General features: G+C 44.3%; 1 protein-coding gene across 3 annotated transcripts; it reads left to right on the plus strand.

Moving 5' to 3' along the window:
* The first annotated feature begins 794 nt into the window (after positions 1–794).
* Positions 795–14,388, plus strand: LOC103553603 (zinc finger protein 850-like). Of its 3 annotated transcripts, none has more exons than XM_070558732.1 (3): positions 795–1,065; positions 4,423–4,549; positions 11,622–14,388. In XM_070558732.1, the coding sequence occupies exons 1-3, from the start codon at positions 1,033–1,035 to the stop codon at positions 13,742–13,744; spliced, it is 2,283 nt and encodes a 760-aa protein (XP_070414833.1). In that variant the 5' UTR covers positions 795–1,032; the 3' UTR covers positions 13,745–14,388. The 3 variants fall into 3 exon arrangements, with proteins under 3 accessions (XP_070414833.1, XP_070414835.1, XP_070414834.1); XM_070558734.1 differs by having other exon boundaries at positions 796–1,065; positions 4,428–4,549; XM_070558733.1 differs by lacking the exon at positions 795–1,065 and adding an exon at positions 1,251–1,517.
* Positions 14,389–14,614: the final 226 nt, after the last annotated feature.

Below are 14,614 nucleotides of genomic sequence, written 5' to 3' on the forward strand. Positions count from 1 at the left end.
CACACTGTATGCACCAGTCACCATCCCAATGTCTTCAAGGAAGCCGACCTGTGTTCTCTCAGGTATTGGAGCAAATTATGAGTAGCCTGAGCCCCCAGGGCTTCCGCATTCCCTTCTCTCTGAGTAGTTGGGGCATGGACTTCACTCAGTTTTGACCTAGAGGATACCTAATGAATTCTAGTGGCACCTTTCCAATAAGGACTACCTTTTCAGGTTTCATGTGATACTTGTGATGAGTTTTTCCAGCTCCCAAGTCACCAACCCAAGAACTACCCGCCACACTTTGGTTGGGTTGTACGATAAGAAAGGCTCAATGTTTCAGTCCTCTTTTTCTTAGAGGTTCTGTTCACTGTGTGGGGTGGTTTATAAACAGATTTGGACTCTGCAAGCATTACAACTTTTGCAGAGTCTCGAACTTTGGGTGCCTTTGAGGGAACAGTATTAGGGCACAAAATGGCACGTGAGTTTTGGGCAAACATGCCTTGCTGCCCATGGGATTTTGGGAAACATCTGTCACCCTAATTCACGGCCTGAAGGCCTCGGTGATCAGTTGCAGAAAAATGTCCCCCAAAATCTGCATACGGCCCCTTTAAGAAGGGGTGAACCGCTCGACTGCCTTTGGAAACAGAGGCATCACATCCCAAGGCCCCTGGGGGTGCAGCAGGACCTTTCTTCTGGAGTCCATTGGCCTTACACTGTGGGCACTACATTATCCGGCATGCTCCGCGAGGAAAGAGGAGTCATTCAGCCAATGAAGGCTCAGAAAAAAAGCATTTCCGTTTGGTCTCAAGAGTGGGGCCGGGTCTTCCGGCGTCTTCTTCAAGGCAGTCTTTTCTGCTGCTCTGGGGTTTGTTAACTCTTTGAAGAGTTCCGGAGGAGCACGCGGCACCGAGGAGGCTCCGTCCCCGCGGCCCAGGCGGCTCTGAGGCTCGGCGACGCCGCCCGGGGCCCCGCGCCAGGCCCGGGCCAGGGAGCGCCGCGCCCGGCGCCTCGTCTCCCGCCGCTCCCGGCCCCGCGCCGCCCCCGAGGCCGATGGCGGCGGCCGCGCGGAGGGAGCCGGCTCAGGTGAGCGCTCGGCTCCGGCCCGCCCCGCCCGCAGCGCAGCCCGAGCTTCAGCCCTCGGGCGGGCGCTGCTCCCGGGCCTGCAGCCCAGGCCCCGGGGCCGGGCCGGGGAGGCGCTCGTGGGGCCTGTGGCTGCGGGCGGGGGCCGGGCTGCGGGCGAGGGTCCCAGGCAGACGGGCCCCGGGTCCGCGTTGTGTTCGCAGGGAACAGTGTAAGGAGGGGTCCCCCCTGGACCGGCAGGGGAGGGGCTGCTCCTTCAATCGGAGGGGCCTGGAGCCGGGAGGGCTGTGAACAGAGAGGGACGCGGTGCGTTTTCGGGTTTAAAAAGTTCTCCAGGAGCTGCTCGGAGAGAACGGACGGGAAGGGGTGAGGAGGCCGGGGAGGCGCAGGGAGCGGAGTCCTGGTCCGAGGGCGCAGAGCTGGTCCGAGGCAGCTCTGAGGAGTGAGGTCCGGAGGTCAGTGAGTGAACCGGGGCCACTAGGTCGCGGGGCGGGGTCCAGGGGAGGCGTGTGCACCTGGAGCCCAGCCGTGGTGGCCTGCCTCTCCCCACAGGTTCTGGGACAGGAAAAAGCACTTACGGAACCTGCACAGGGAAGGAGAGGGTGTCCCAGCCCCTCGGTGGTACTAACACCAGCCGTGTGGAGTCCGTGATTGTGGCGTCTTGAGACTCTTCACTTGCTGCATTCACAGCTCTCGGGTGCGGGGACCCTGAGGATACCCCCAAGCCCTGTGTCCTGAGTGCAGGCCGAGGGTGACATGAAAGTGTTCCCATTTCTGACAACCAGTATAAACAGGTGCAGAAGGTTATCCCAGGAACGGATACCAGCGTGTGCAAATGCTTGGAGGTGTGACTGAGCTGGAGACAGGGGACAGCAGGTCTCCATTCTTTCCGTGAGAAACAAAGAGTAGGGAGTCAGGAATCAGTCCTGTAATGTGGCCGCCTGAGAAGTTAGGTGTCTATTATGGACATAGTGAGAGGTCTGGATAAGAGGAGGTAGGTGGTCTTACCCAGGTCTTAGGAGGCTCCATCTCCTGCAGAGAAGAGCACAGACTGTGAGTTAAGGGAGGAGGCAGAGAACTCAGGAGGAGGCTACTGCTGTAATCTCAGTGTTGATGGACCAGAGTTGTAGCCATGGAGGTGGGAGAAAAGTTTGGATTCTAGGTCCATTTTTGAAGGAGGGCCAAGTTGATTTTTGGATGTTGTAGTTGAGGGAGGGCCAGCTGGTCCACTGATTAAGATTCGGTGCCCTCTGGGTGGGCCCCATGACCAAGTGGTTTAGCTGGCCCACTCAGCTTCGAAGGCCAAAGGTTTCACCAGTTCGGATCCTGGGCATGGATATGGCACCACTCATCAGGCCACACGAGGCTGCGTCCCACATAGCACAACCAGAGGCACTCACTACTAGAATATACAACTATGTACTGGGGGACTTTGGGGAGAAGAATAAAAAAAAGAAGGAGAAAGATTGGCAACAGTTGTTAGCTCAGGTGCCAGTCTTTAAAAAAAAGATTCGGTGCTCTCACTTCCGCAGCCTAGGTTTCTTCCCCAGTTAGGGAACCAAACTGCGTTTCTGTCACATGTCGTACTGTGGCAGCTGCTTGTTGGTGTGATGCTGAAAGCTACGCCATCACTACGTTAAATACCAGCAGAGTCACCCATAGTGGGCAGGTTTCCGTGGAGCTTCCAGATTTGAGACAAACTAGGAAGAAGCACCTGGCCAGCCATTTCCAAAAAACTTGGCCTTGAAAACCCTATGAATAGCAGCAGAGCATTCTCTGATACAGCGCTAGAAGATGAGAGGATGGTGCCAAAAAGACTGGGCCAGGTTCCGCCCTGCTGCACACAGGATCACCAGGAGGCTGAATTGAATCGATGGCACCAACAGCAACGAAATTGAAGGAGAGGTTAGGGATGACTCCAAGGTTTTGGGTTGTAGCTGCTGAAGGGATGGAAGTTCCGTCAAGTGGGATGTGGAAGTTATCGGTAGGTCTGTTTTCCTTGGGAATATCAGAAGTTTTATTCAGACCCTGTTAAGAGTCTGAGGAGTTTGAGAAAACGTTGAGTAGAGACATCAAGTGGGCATCCGGAGACACAGGTCTGGCAATCTAGGGAGAGGTTCAGGATGGAGACTTTCAAATGGCTGTTGTGGCTCTTAGTGTGGACCCGGGCGGAGCTGTGGATCACATTTACGAAGTGGAATGTGGGATATAGTGATAATGCTGTTCGCGAGTCAGAAAGACTGGGGTGCATGCTGAGGAATGGTTCTGTTGCTTAGCACCTGGTTGAGGTTCCTGAGTATGAGAAACACAGGTGAGGGAGGGCCGTGGCCATGGAAGGGTGTGGGAGAGAGCATGATCTGGCAGGTGGCCAAGGCTTCCATGGGATGAGTGGGTGGGAGATGACTTCAGAGGCAGAGGAGTAAATGAGACAGGTTGACAGTGAGTCTGGGGCTCCTGCGAATTCACTAATGTTCACATTCACCAGCATTGTGTGTTGAGCCCTGATGGGGTCTGGGGTGTTCGAGTCTTGGTGGTGGATAAGATCTGGGTTGAATGTAGTCATTTGTGAGAGTCACTCTGCCTGGCAGGGAGACTGTATGGGCTGGGGTTTTAAGGAAGATTAAGTGGGGAGAGGCAGATTGTGGCTGCTGAGGGGACAGAAAGTGCATGACAGAAGTGGAAAAGGGTCATGGGTATCTGAAATTCACATGTGGTTCTGGGTGGCTGATCTTGAAGCAAGGATCAGAGGCAGGTGGGGAGGCCTTCAAAGCAGCATCTGGGGCTTTCCCTGGCTGTGGGATCCATCCGAGGACTGGGAAGGTACTGGATTGTGTTTGAGTTTGTGAAATGCTCTCTGGATGCCACATGCCATGTCCACGGGTGAGTGCCAGGTGATGCCTGTATTGTAGGGCAGGGAGGTGGCAGAGCTCTGGGGACTAAAGATATGAGAGTGTGGTGTCTCCATAATAATTTGCCTTTACATAGGTATTGTGAGCTGAGGGCCCCAAGGCCCGTGTAGTGGGGACTTAGGGGTGAAGCATGAGCCCACGGCTAGCTGTGTCTTGTAGCTACACTCTGGGAAATGCAGGGAAGTTGCTTTGCAGGAGGGATGGGGCCCTGCTGGCCAGGCCCAGAGCTTGGGTGGCATCTGTGTGTCCCCCTGCCTGTTATTGCTGAGGGCTGGACACAGTCGTGAATGGGACCCTGAGGAGAGAGCGGGTGTCAGTGGCAGCAGGGCCTGGTAACCCCTCTGAGGTGGGGAGCTCTGGAGGAGGAAGAGTGTGGAGTAGATGTGTGAGGTGAGGGCCTGTGGGTTCTGAGAGAGAAAGTTCGTGGTTTCCTCTGTCCCCATCCTGACAGGACAGTGTGACCTTTGGAGATGTTGCCGTGTACTTCTCCTGGGAGGAGTGGAGGCTCCTTGATGAAGCTCAGAGGCACTTGTACCACGATGTGATGCTGGAGAACTTTGCACTCATATCCTCGCTGGGTAAGGCCCTCTCCCTCCCCGTGACCTGGACTAAGCTCTATCCTGATTCACCCGCCTCTCCCATGGGGTTCTTTCCTTTCACAGGGGAATGTGGGCACTGCTTTCTTCCCCATGTTTCTGGGTGGTGCTGTGATGCTGGAGCTGGGTGTGTGCACCGCCCTCTTCTCTCCCCTGCAGCCCCAGTACCCTCTGTACTGAGCCCTCACAGGGAAGGATTCCAGGTCAGTAGTCTTGCAGTGAGGCTAGTGGATGGCGCCTTGCTTGCCCTCTCCCTGGCAAGATGAATGTGTCCCAACTCCTTGACACTTTTGTGTGTTTGATGGCTTCCTTTAGCTGCCATTTCCTCGTGCCTGCCTGTGCCTGGAATTGCAAGCATTGTCATGGTCACTATTTACCTGGACCATGGGCTTTTTATCAAGACACTCTTGTGCAGTTTGTAGTGTCTTTCTTTTCTTTCTTCCAGCATTGTCGTTCTTTTAAATGTTATATATTTAAAGTGTACAACATCATGATTTTGTATATCTATAAGTTCTGAAGTAACTGTATAATCAAGTGAACGAACACTTCTGTCACCTCGTATACTTTTTTTTTTAGTAAGAACACTTAAGATATACTCTCCTAGTAAGTTTCAAGTGTAAAATACAGCATTATTAACTGTAGTCACCGTGTTGTACATTAGATCCTCAGAACTTATTCATCTTATAACTGAAGGTTCGTACTTTTTCACCAACTATTCCCCATTTTTACCACTCCTCAACACCTGGCATTCTACTCTCTCTGAGCCAAACATTATTTGTTTGTGTGTTTGTTTTAGATTCCCCATATAAGTTATATCATACAGTATTTGTTTTACTCTGAGTGGTTTATTTCACTTGGCATAATGCCCTCCAGATTCATCCATACTGTCATATATGGGAGGATTTTCTATTCTTTTAAGGCTGAATAATAATCCCGGTGTGTGTGTATACATCACGCTTTTTTAAATCCATTTATTCAGTTTTGGAGACTCAGGTTGTTTCCGTATCTTGTGTATTGTGAATAATGCTGCAGCGAACATGAGAGGGCAGATTATCTCTCCCACATTCTGATTTCATTTCCTTCAGATACATGCCAAGAAATGGGATTGCGGGATCATGTCATAGTTCTATTTTGAATTTTTCGAGGCACTTCCATACTCTTTTTCATAATGGCTCAACTAATTTCCTAACTAACAATGTGCAAGGGCTCCCTTCTCTCCATACCCTTGCCAACATTTCTCTCTCCTGTTCTTGATGATAGCCATCCTAAGGTATGAGGTATTATTTCATTGTGGTTTGGATTTGCATTTTTCTGATGATTAGTGAGGAAGAGCAATTTTCCATATACCTGTTAACCATTTGGGTATCAAATTTGGGAAAATGTCTAATCAGAGCCTTTGCCGATATTTTAATTAGATTGTTGTTTTGCTGTTGAGTTAAGTGAGTTCCTTACATTTTTAAAATACTATCCCCTTAGGACATCCATGGCTTGCAGATATCTTCTGCTTTTCTATAGGTTGCCTTTTGATTTTGTTGATTGTTTCTTTTGCTGTGCAGAAGCTTTTTAGTTTGATGTAGTTCCACTTGTTTATATTTAATGTTTTTTCCCCTGAACTTTTGGTGTCATATCCAAAAAATCATTACCAACACCACTGTCCAGGAACTTATTCTCTGTGTTTTTTCAAGGGGTTGCACGTTTTCATGTCTTACCTTTAGCTCTTTAATCCATTTCGAGTTCATTGTTGTTAGTGGTGGAAGAAGCATGTAATTTTCCAGTTTACTCAACACCATTTATTGAAGAGACCATCCTTTCCCATTGTGTGGTCTTGGCGCCTGTGTCAAAGATTAGTTCACCGTATATGGCTGGGATTTTTTCTGGGCTCTTTGTTCTGTTCCATTCTTCTGTGTGTGTTTTTATGCCAGTACTTCGCTGTTTTGATTACTGTAGCTCCCTAATGTAGTTTGAAATCAGGAAGTGTGATAGCTTCAGCTTTGCTCTGCTTGCTCAAGATGGCTTTGGCCCTTTGAGATCATTTGTGGTTCCATATGCATTTTCACATTCCTTTTCTTTTTCTGTGAAAAATTCCAATGTAATTTGGATAGAAATTGCATTCTGTACGTTGCATGGGGGAGTATAGGCATTTTAACAATATTAATTCTTCCAATCCAAGAACATAGTATATTTTTCCATTTATTTGTGTCTTCAGTTTCTTTCATCAGTGTCTTATAACTTTCAGAGTCCAGTTCTTTCACCTCCTTGGTTAAATTTATTTGTATGTTTTTAATTGTTTTTGATGATGTCCATGGATCGGTTTCCTCATTTCTTATTCAGATATTTCTCTGTGAGTGTGTAGAACACACTGATTTTTGTATGTTGATTTTGTGTTGTGCAACTTTCCTGAATTTGTTTATTAGTTGTAGGAGTATTTTGGTGGAGTCTTTAAGGTTTTCTATCCATAAGACCATGTCTTCTGCAACCTAGTTTTACTTCCTTTCTTGTGATTTTGATGCCTTTTGTTTTCTTTTTCTTACCTAAGTGCTCTGGCTAGGCCTTCCAGAACTATCTTGAGTAGAAGTGAGGAAAGTGGGCATCTTTGTCTTGTTCCTGATTTTAGAGGGAAAGCTTTTAGCTTTTATCCATTGAGTGTGGTGTTTGTGTGGGCATATCATATATAGCCTTTATTATATTGCGGTACATTCCTTCTGTACTTAATTTCTTGAGGGTTTTTAACATGAAAGTATGCTCAATTTTCTTAAGTGCTTTTTCTGCATCTATTCAATGATCATATGATTTTTATCCTTCATTCTGTTAATATGGTGTGTCCTGTTTATTGATTTGTATATGATGAGCCTTATTTGCATCCCAAGGATAAATCCCACTTGATCATAGTGTAAGATTCTTTTAATATCCTTTTGAATTTGGTTTGCTAGTAGTTTGTTGAGAGTTTTTCCTTCTATGTTCATCAAGGATATCGGTCTGTAATTTAATTCCCTTGTAGTTTCCTTATCTTGCTTTGGTATCAGGGTATAATGCTGACGTTCTAAATTGAGTTTGGACATTTTTCTTCTTCAGTGTTTTAGAAGAGTTGAGGAAGAATTGGCGTTAACTCTCCTTTAAATCTTTGGTAGAATTGACTAGTGAATCTGTCTAGTCCTGGGCTTTTCTTTGTTGGGAGATTTTTGATTAATGATTCAATTTCCTTACTCATTATTGGTCTATTCAGATTTTCTATTTGTCATTCAGTCTTAATAGATTATATATTTGTACGAATTTATCCATTTCTTCTGGTTAATCTAGTTCATGGTAGACTCTTAAGATCTGGTGTTTCTACAGTATCAGTTTCAATGTCTCCTGTTTCAATTCTGATTTTATTTGCATCTTCTCTCTTTCCTAAGTTAGTCTAGCTAAAGGTTTATGGATTTGTTTGTTTTCAGAAACCAACTCTTAGCTTTGTGGATCTTTTCTATTGTTTTTCTAGTCTGTATTTCATTTATTTCTGATCTTTGTTCTTTGCCTTCCTTCTAAATTTGGGCTTAGTTTGTTCTTTTTATATAGTTCCTTGTGATGTAAAGTTAGGTAGTTTGAGATTTTTATGTCTCCTTAATGTACGCATTCATTACCATTAACTACTTTTAGAACTGCTTTTCATAAGTTTTGGCGTGTTATAGTTCCATTTTCATTCATCTCAAAATAATTTTATCAGCCTTTTGATTTTTTTCTTTAACCCATTGATCATTCAGGAGTGTGTTATTTAATATCCACATATTTGTGAACTTTCCAGCTTTCATCCAGTTACTGATTCCTAGTTTCACACCTTTGTACTCAGGTAAGACTCTTGATATGATTTTAGTCTTATCAAATTTGTTCAGACTTGTTTTATCACCTAACATATCTGTCCTAGAGAGTATTCTGTGTCCACTTGAAGAATGTGTATTCTTCTGTAGTTGGATGGAATGTTCTGTATTTGTTTGTTAAGTCTATTTGGTCTAAAGTGTAGTTCAAGTCAAATATTTCCTTATTGATTTTCTATCTGGATGATCTACCCATTCCTTTTTTTTTCCCTTCTTCTCCCCAAAGCCCCCCAGTACATAGTTGTATATTCTAGTCATGAGTGCCTCTGCTTGTGCTAGATGCGACACTACCTCAGCATGACCTGATGAGTGGTGCCACGTCCGTGCCTAGGATCTGAACTGGCGAAACCCTGGGCCTCCAAAGTGGAGCGCACGAACTTCACCACTCAGCCACGGGGCTGGCCCCCATTCTTGAAAGATGGGTATTGAAGTCTGCCCTTAGTGTTTCGTTGTTGTCTTTTCTACCTTCCAATATGTTGGTACTTGCTTAAAATATTCCAGTACTCTGCTGGGTGCATATATACTTATAATTGTCACATCCTCTAGATGAATCGACTCCTTTATTGTAATATAATGACTTTCTTTGTCTCCTGGCACAGGTTTTGACTTAAATCTATTTTGTCTGGTATAAGTATAGCTACTTACAAGTATAAGCTACTGTCTTTTGATTTCCATTTGCATGGAATAACTTTTGATTCCTTCACTTTCAGCTTATTTGATTCCTTAGAACTAGAGTGTGTCTCTTGTAGACAGCATGTAACTGGGTCTTGTTTTGTTTATCCGTTCAGCCACTGTGTGTCTTTTGATTGGAGAATTTTGTAAGGACTTCTCGATTGCCATCTTGTTAATTGTTTTCTGGCTCTTTTGTAGTCTCTTTTTTCCTTTGTTCCTCTCTTCCTTTGTGATTTGATGATTTTCCATAGTGCTGTGCTCTGATTCCTTTCTCTTTAGCTGTTGTAGGTTTTTTCTTTGTGGTTACCATGAGGTTTACAGAAAACATCTTACAACAGTCTGTTTTAAGCTGATGACAGCTTAATGTCGATCACATAAAAAGTACCCTTTTAGTATCCCACCCCCCCCTGCATTTTATCTTTTTGATGTCACAGTTTATATCTTTTCATATTGTGTAACCATTAAGGAATTATTGTGGCTAGGGTTATTTTTAATACTCTTATCTTTTATCCTTTATACTAAAGTTTGGTGATTTACACATCACCATATTGACAGTATTGGAGCATTCTGAATTTGTATACTTGCCTTTACCAGTGTGCTTTGTATTTTCGTATGTTTTTATGTTACTCTGATTAGTGTCTTTTCATTTCACCTTGAAAAACTCACCTTAGCGTTTCTGGTAAGGCTGGTTGAGTAGTGATGAACTCCCTCAGCTTTTGTCTGTCTAGGAAAGCCTTTCTCTCTCCTTCATTTTTGAAGGACAGCTTTGGCAGATAAAGCGTTCTTGTTTGGCAGTTCATTTCCTTCAGCGTTTCAAATTTATCATTTCACTGCCTCCTCGTCTAGCCTGTTTCTGCTGAGAAATCCACTTACAGCCTTATGGGGGTTCCCATGAATGTGATGAGTTTCTTTTCTCTTGCTGCTTTTGAAATTCTCTTTGTCTTTGATTTTTGAAAGTTTTTTTGTAATGCATCTCTCTAGGGATCTGTTTGGATTGAATCTATATGGGGACCTCTAAGCATCACGTACCTAATTGTCCACATCCCACTCCTGATTTGGAAGTTTTCAGCCATTATTTCTTTAAATAAGCTTTCTGCCGCTTTCTCTCTCACTTGTTCTTGGGGCACTTCCATAATGTGTATATTGTTTCCCTTGATGGTATCCCACCCCCTCTGCATTTTATATAGATATAAAATGTGGTATAATTTACATAATCTTTCTTCAGTCTTTTTTCTCCTCCAACTGGATGACTTGAAATGACCTGATTTGAGGTCACACGTTTTTCACCTCCTTGATCAAGTTGGCTGTGAATGCTTTCTATTGCATTTTTCATTTCATTCATTGTAATCCTCACTCCAGAATTTGTTTAATTCCTTATTTTTAGTATTTCTACCTCTGAACTTCTTCATTTGTCCGTATATTTTCCTGATTTCACTGTGTTGTCTATCTCTGTTCTCTTGAATCTGGGTGAGCTTCCTTAAAACAATTATTTTGAATTCTTTGTCCAGCGGTTTGTAGATCTTAGTTTCTTTAGGTTTGCATGCTGGAAACTTACTTGTGCTCCGTTGATGATGTCATGTTTCCTTGATTTTTCATGTTCTTTATGGCCTTTTGTGATATCTCCACATTTGATGGATCAGTCACTTCTTCCAACCTTTAGGGGCTGGTTTTGGTGGAGAAAGACCTTCACCTTGGGTTGGTTGCAAGGTCACCAAGCTGCATGGCTCGTAGCAGTAGCAGTTTGGGTCCTGGGGAGGCCCCAGCCATGTAATCACCCTGAAGCTTTGTCAGCTGAGGTCACAGGTAACAAACATTGTAGGGATTCTGAATAGCCAAGGCTGCAAGGTAAACTAACAGGTACCTAGGCCTGGTGAAGCTGCAGAAGGTGTGACATCAGGACTGTTTTCAGATCATACCAGAACATTTCCCATTTAACTAGTGTTTTGTTGTCATTGCAGTGCCACACCCCATTTCTACTTTTCCTTCCCTATGATTGATACTTTGTCTTCTAGTCAGTTCTACTACTTGTCGTTTCTACTCTGACTTTCAGCCCAGGGAAAATCTCTACCTCTCTAGACTTCATACATCACCCATTTTTGTCATAGCTCTCCCTGTGTTGCTCTGGAATATTGGTGCACATATGCTGTGAGGTGTGCATATATCTTTCCTTGGTCTTGAACAACAGCTACTCTATTGCAATAGTTTTTTCCAGAGTTTGGGCTCATGCTTCTACACAGACTCAAATCACCAGCAGTAAAGGTCCTGCAAGAGTCTTTTACCAGAGGAGCAAGTTTTAGAATATGCCTCTCTTTGTGTCCCATCCTTGCCTTGTGAGGTCTCCACCATTCTTTTGCCTTAGGGACCCAATAATGCCCTGTAGTCCCTTCCCCAACCCCAATGGAATCCAACTCCCTTCTCTGGAAAAGCATTCCATAGACTTATTCCTAGATGTGTCAGAAGCACATTTGTGATGGGGTATCACTCTTCCTCTAAAGTCAACATGTACTTCACCAGGGTTTCTTTGCATTCAGGTTGCTGGAGTGGAGCAGAGGATGCGGAGGCTCCCTTTGAACACAGTGTTTCTGTAGGTGTGTCACAGGCCAGGACTCCCAAGGCAGGTCTGAGAAAAAGTCATTTCACCCGGGGGGAATGCAAGAAACCCTTCAACCCCAAGCACATACTCATTCAGGACCAGGATGTCCACAGTGGAAGACAGTGTTTTGTGTGTCGTGAATGTGGGAAAACATTCAGGTACAAATCCTCACTTGTTGTGCACCAGAGAGTCCATGCTGTAGAAAGGCTTCATGTGTGTGGAGAATGTGGCAAATCATTTAGACAAACCTCAACCCTCAATCAGCATCAAAGAATTCATTCTGGGGCAAGGCAGTGCAAGTGCAGCAAATGTGGACAATCCTTTAACCAAAAATCTGTCTTCATTTATCCCTGGAGAAGTCATACCGGAGAAAATTGTTACTTGTGCAATGAGTGTGCACAGTCTTTTAGCTGTAGTCCCACCCTTATTCAACAACGAACAGTTCACACTGGAAAAAGGCGTTATGAATGCACTCAGTGTGGGAAATCTTTTAGACGAAAATTTTACCTTATTGTACACTGGAGAGTTCACACTGGAGAAAGGCCTTATGAGTGCAGTGAATGTGGGAAATCTTTTACCACAAACTCAGTACTCATTCTCCACCGGAGAATACATACAGGAGAAAGGCCTTTTCAGTGCAGTGAATGTGGGAAATCTTTTTCATCTGGTTCCAAACTCAGTAATCATCAGAGAGTTCACACGGGAGAAAAGCCTTATGAGTGCAGTGAGTGCAGGAGATCCTTTCTCCAAAGATCCAAACTTGTTATACACCAGCGAGTTCACACAGGAGAGAAACCATATGAGTGTAGTGAATGTGGGAAATCTTTCACCACTAGGACAACCCTCCTTTATCATGAGAAAGTTCACACAGGAGAAAGGCCTTATGAGTGCAGTGAATGTGGAAAATCCTTTATCCAAAGATCCAAACTTGTTATACACCAGAGAATTCACACTGGAGAGAGGCCTCATAAGTGTACTGAATGTGGGAAATCTTTTATCCAAAGATCTAACCTTGTTAAACACCAGAGAGTTCACACGGGAGAGAGGCCTTATGAGTGCAGTGAATGTGGGAAAGCCTTCAGTGTTAGGGGCACCCTTCGTGATCATTGGAGAGTTCACACTGGAGAAAGGCCCTATGAGTGCAGTGAATGTGGGAAATCATTTAGAGTAAATTCTCATCTCATTCAACATTTGAGATTTCACACTGGAGAAAAGCCTTATAGATGTAGTGAATGTGGGAAATCTTTCTCGTCTACCTCGAGTCTTCGTTGTCATCAGAGTATCCACACCGGGTTAAGGTCTTATGAATGTATTGACTGTGGGAAATTGTATACCAGTAGCTCCACACTTACTCGACACCGGAGAATTCACACAGGAGAAAAGCCTTATAAGTGCAGTGAATGTGGGAAGTCATTCTGGCGTAGTTCACATTTCAGTGAACACCAGAGAGTTCACACTGGAGAAAGGGATTATGAGTGCACTGAATGTGGGAAATTTTATAGGGATCGCTCAGAACTCAAAAAACACCAGAGAGTTCACACTGGAGAAAGGCCTTTTGAGTGTAATGAATGTGGGAAATCTTATACCAATAGCTCAGCACTTGCTAAACACCGGAGAATTCACACTGGAGAAAGGCCTTATGAGTGCACTGAATGTGGGAAATCATTTAGGTATAGTTCACAATTCACTGATCACCAGAGAGTTCACACAGGAGAAAGGCCTTATGAGTGCAGTGAATGTGGGAAATCTTTTTCGAGGAGTTCACATTACAATCAACACTGGAGAGTTCACACTGGAGAAAGGCCTTATGAGTGCACTGATTGTGGGAAATCATTTAGGTATATTTCCCAAATCAGTAAACACCGGAGAGTCCACACTGAGCAAAGGAGTTATGAGTGTAGTGAATGTGGGGAATATTTTGCCTCTAGCTCGACACTCATTCAACACCAGAGAGTTCACGCTGGAGAAAGGCCTTTTGAGTGCAGTGAATGTGAGAAATCTTTTACCCAACGCTCTGCACTCCGACAACATGAGAGACTTCACACTGGATCAAGGCCTTAGGAGTGATGGGGGGTAGGAGGCAAACGTGGGAAATTCTTCAGCTAAAGGACTGTGTTCCTTCCACATCAATGGTTCACACTGCATTGAGCCTTATGAGGGCAGTGAAGGTGGAAAATGCTTTCCTAAAACTCCAGTCTCATTAAAGACAGGAAAATTCACAATGTAGGAAGTACTTATGCTGTACCAAATGTGGTTAATCATTTTCAATTTAGCCCTTTTGATAATTTTGTCATGCTATTTCACTGTTGTTTCAGTTGTATTGCCCTAAGTATTCCTGATGAGCAGTTTTTCAGATGTTTATTTGCTGTTTGTATGTCTTTGGTAAAATGTCTGCTGATGTCTTTTGTCTGTTCTTTTATGAACTTCAGTTATTTTCCTTTTCTTTGAAAAATAGAATACTAAAGCAACAAATATGTATGTTGGAATTTCACTCTCAAATACATAAGTGACTTCCTTTTTTAATGAAATAATTGTTTTCAGTATTAAGAAAACTTATCCTAATTTTTTCAAAAGTCTTGTGCTATGCACAATGTAATGGATACATATACATATTCTTAATATTAATTTGCATTGTTAACATATTCTTTATCTGTTTCTTAAGTCCAGACATTCAATAATACAATAAAGTCTTGCTTTGTAGTGTTTGCGCATTTTTCTCATCCATCATTGGTGGGTTGGAGCAGATGGGGGACCAAGCGGCATCAGGATGGATTGGATATTCAAAGCCCCATGGGGAGGGAAAGGAGACGGCAGTGATCAGACACCCTAAGGTACCAGTTTGAATCTCAGATCCCCATCTATCACTGGAGCTCAAGACAATGGCTTCCTCCTCTAGGCCAAAGTTTCCTCCTATATAAATGGGGATTAGGA

The sequence above is a fragment of the Equus przewalskii genome, chromosome 9 (assembly GCF_037783145.1).
Source record: "Equus przewalskii isolate Varuska chromosome 9, EquPr2, whole genome shotgun sequence".
Classification (NCBI taxonomy): domain Eukaryota; kingdom Metazoa; phylum Chordata; class Mammalia; order Perissodactyla; family Equidae; genus Equus; species Equus przewalskii.

What these genes read in the sequence shown, in the direction of transcription:
- LOC103553603 (XM_070558732.1), top strand. Translation starts at nt 1,033, where the DNA reads ATGGCGGCGGCCGCGCGGAGGGAGCCGGCTCAG. An exon ending in CGCGGAGGGAGCCGGCTCAG is followed by an intron (nt 1,066 to 4,422) that starts GTGAGCGCTCGG and finishes CCATCCTGACAG; the next exon opens with GACAGTGTGACCTTTGGAGA. An exon ending in TGCACTCATATCCTCGCTGG is followed by an intron (nt 4,550 to 11,621) that starts GTAAGGCCCTCT and finishes CTTTGCATTCAG; the next exon opens with GTTGCTGGAGTGGAGCAGAG.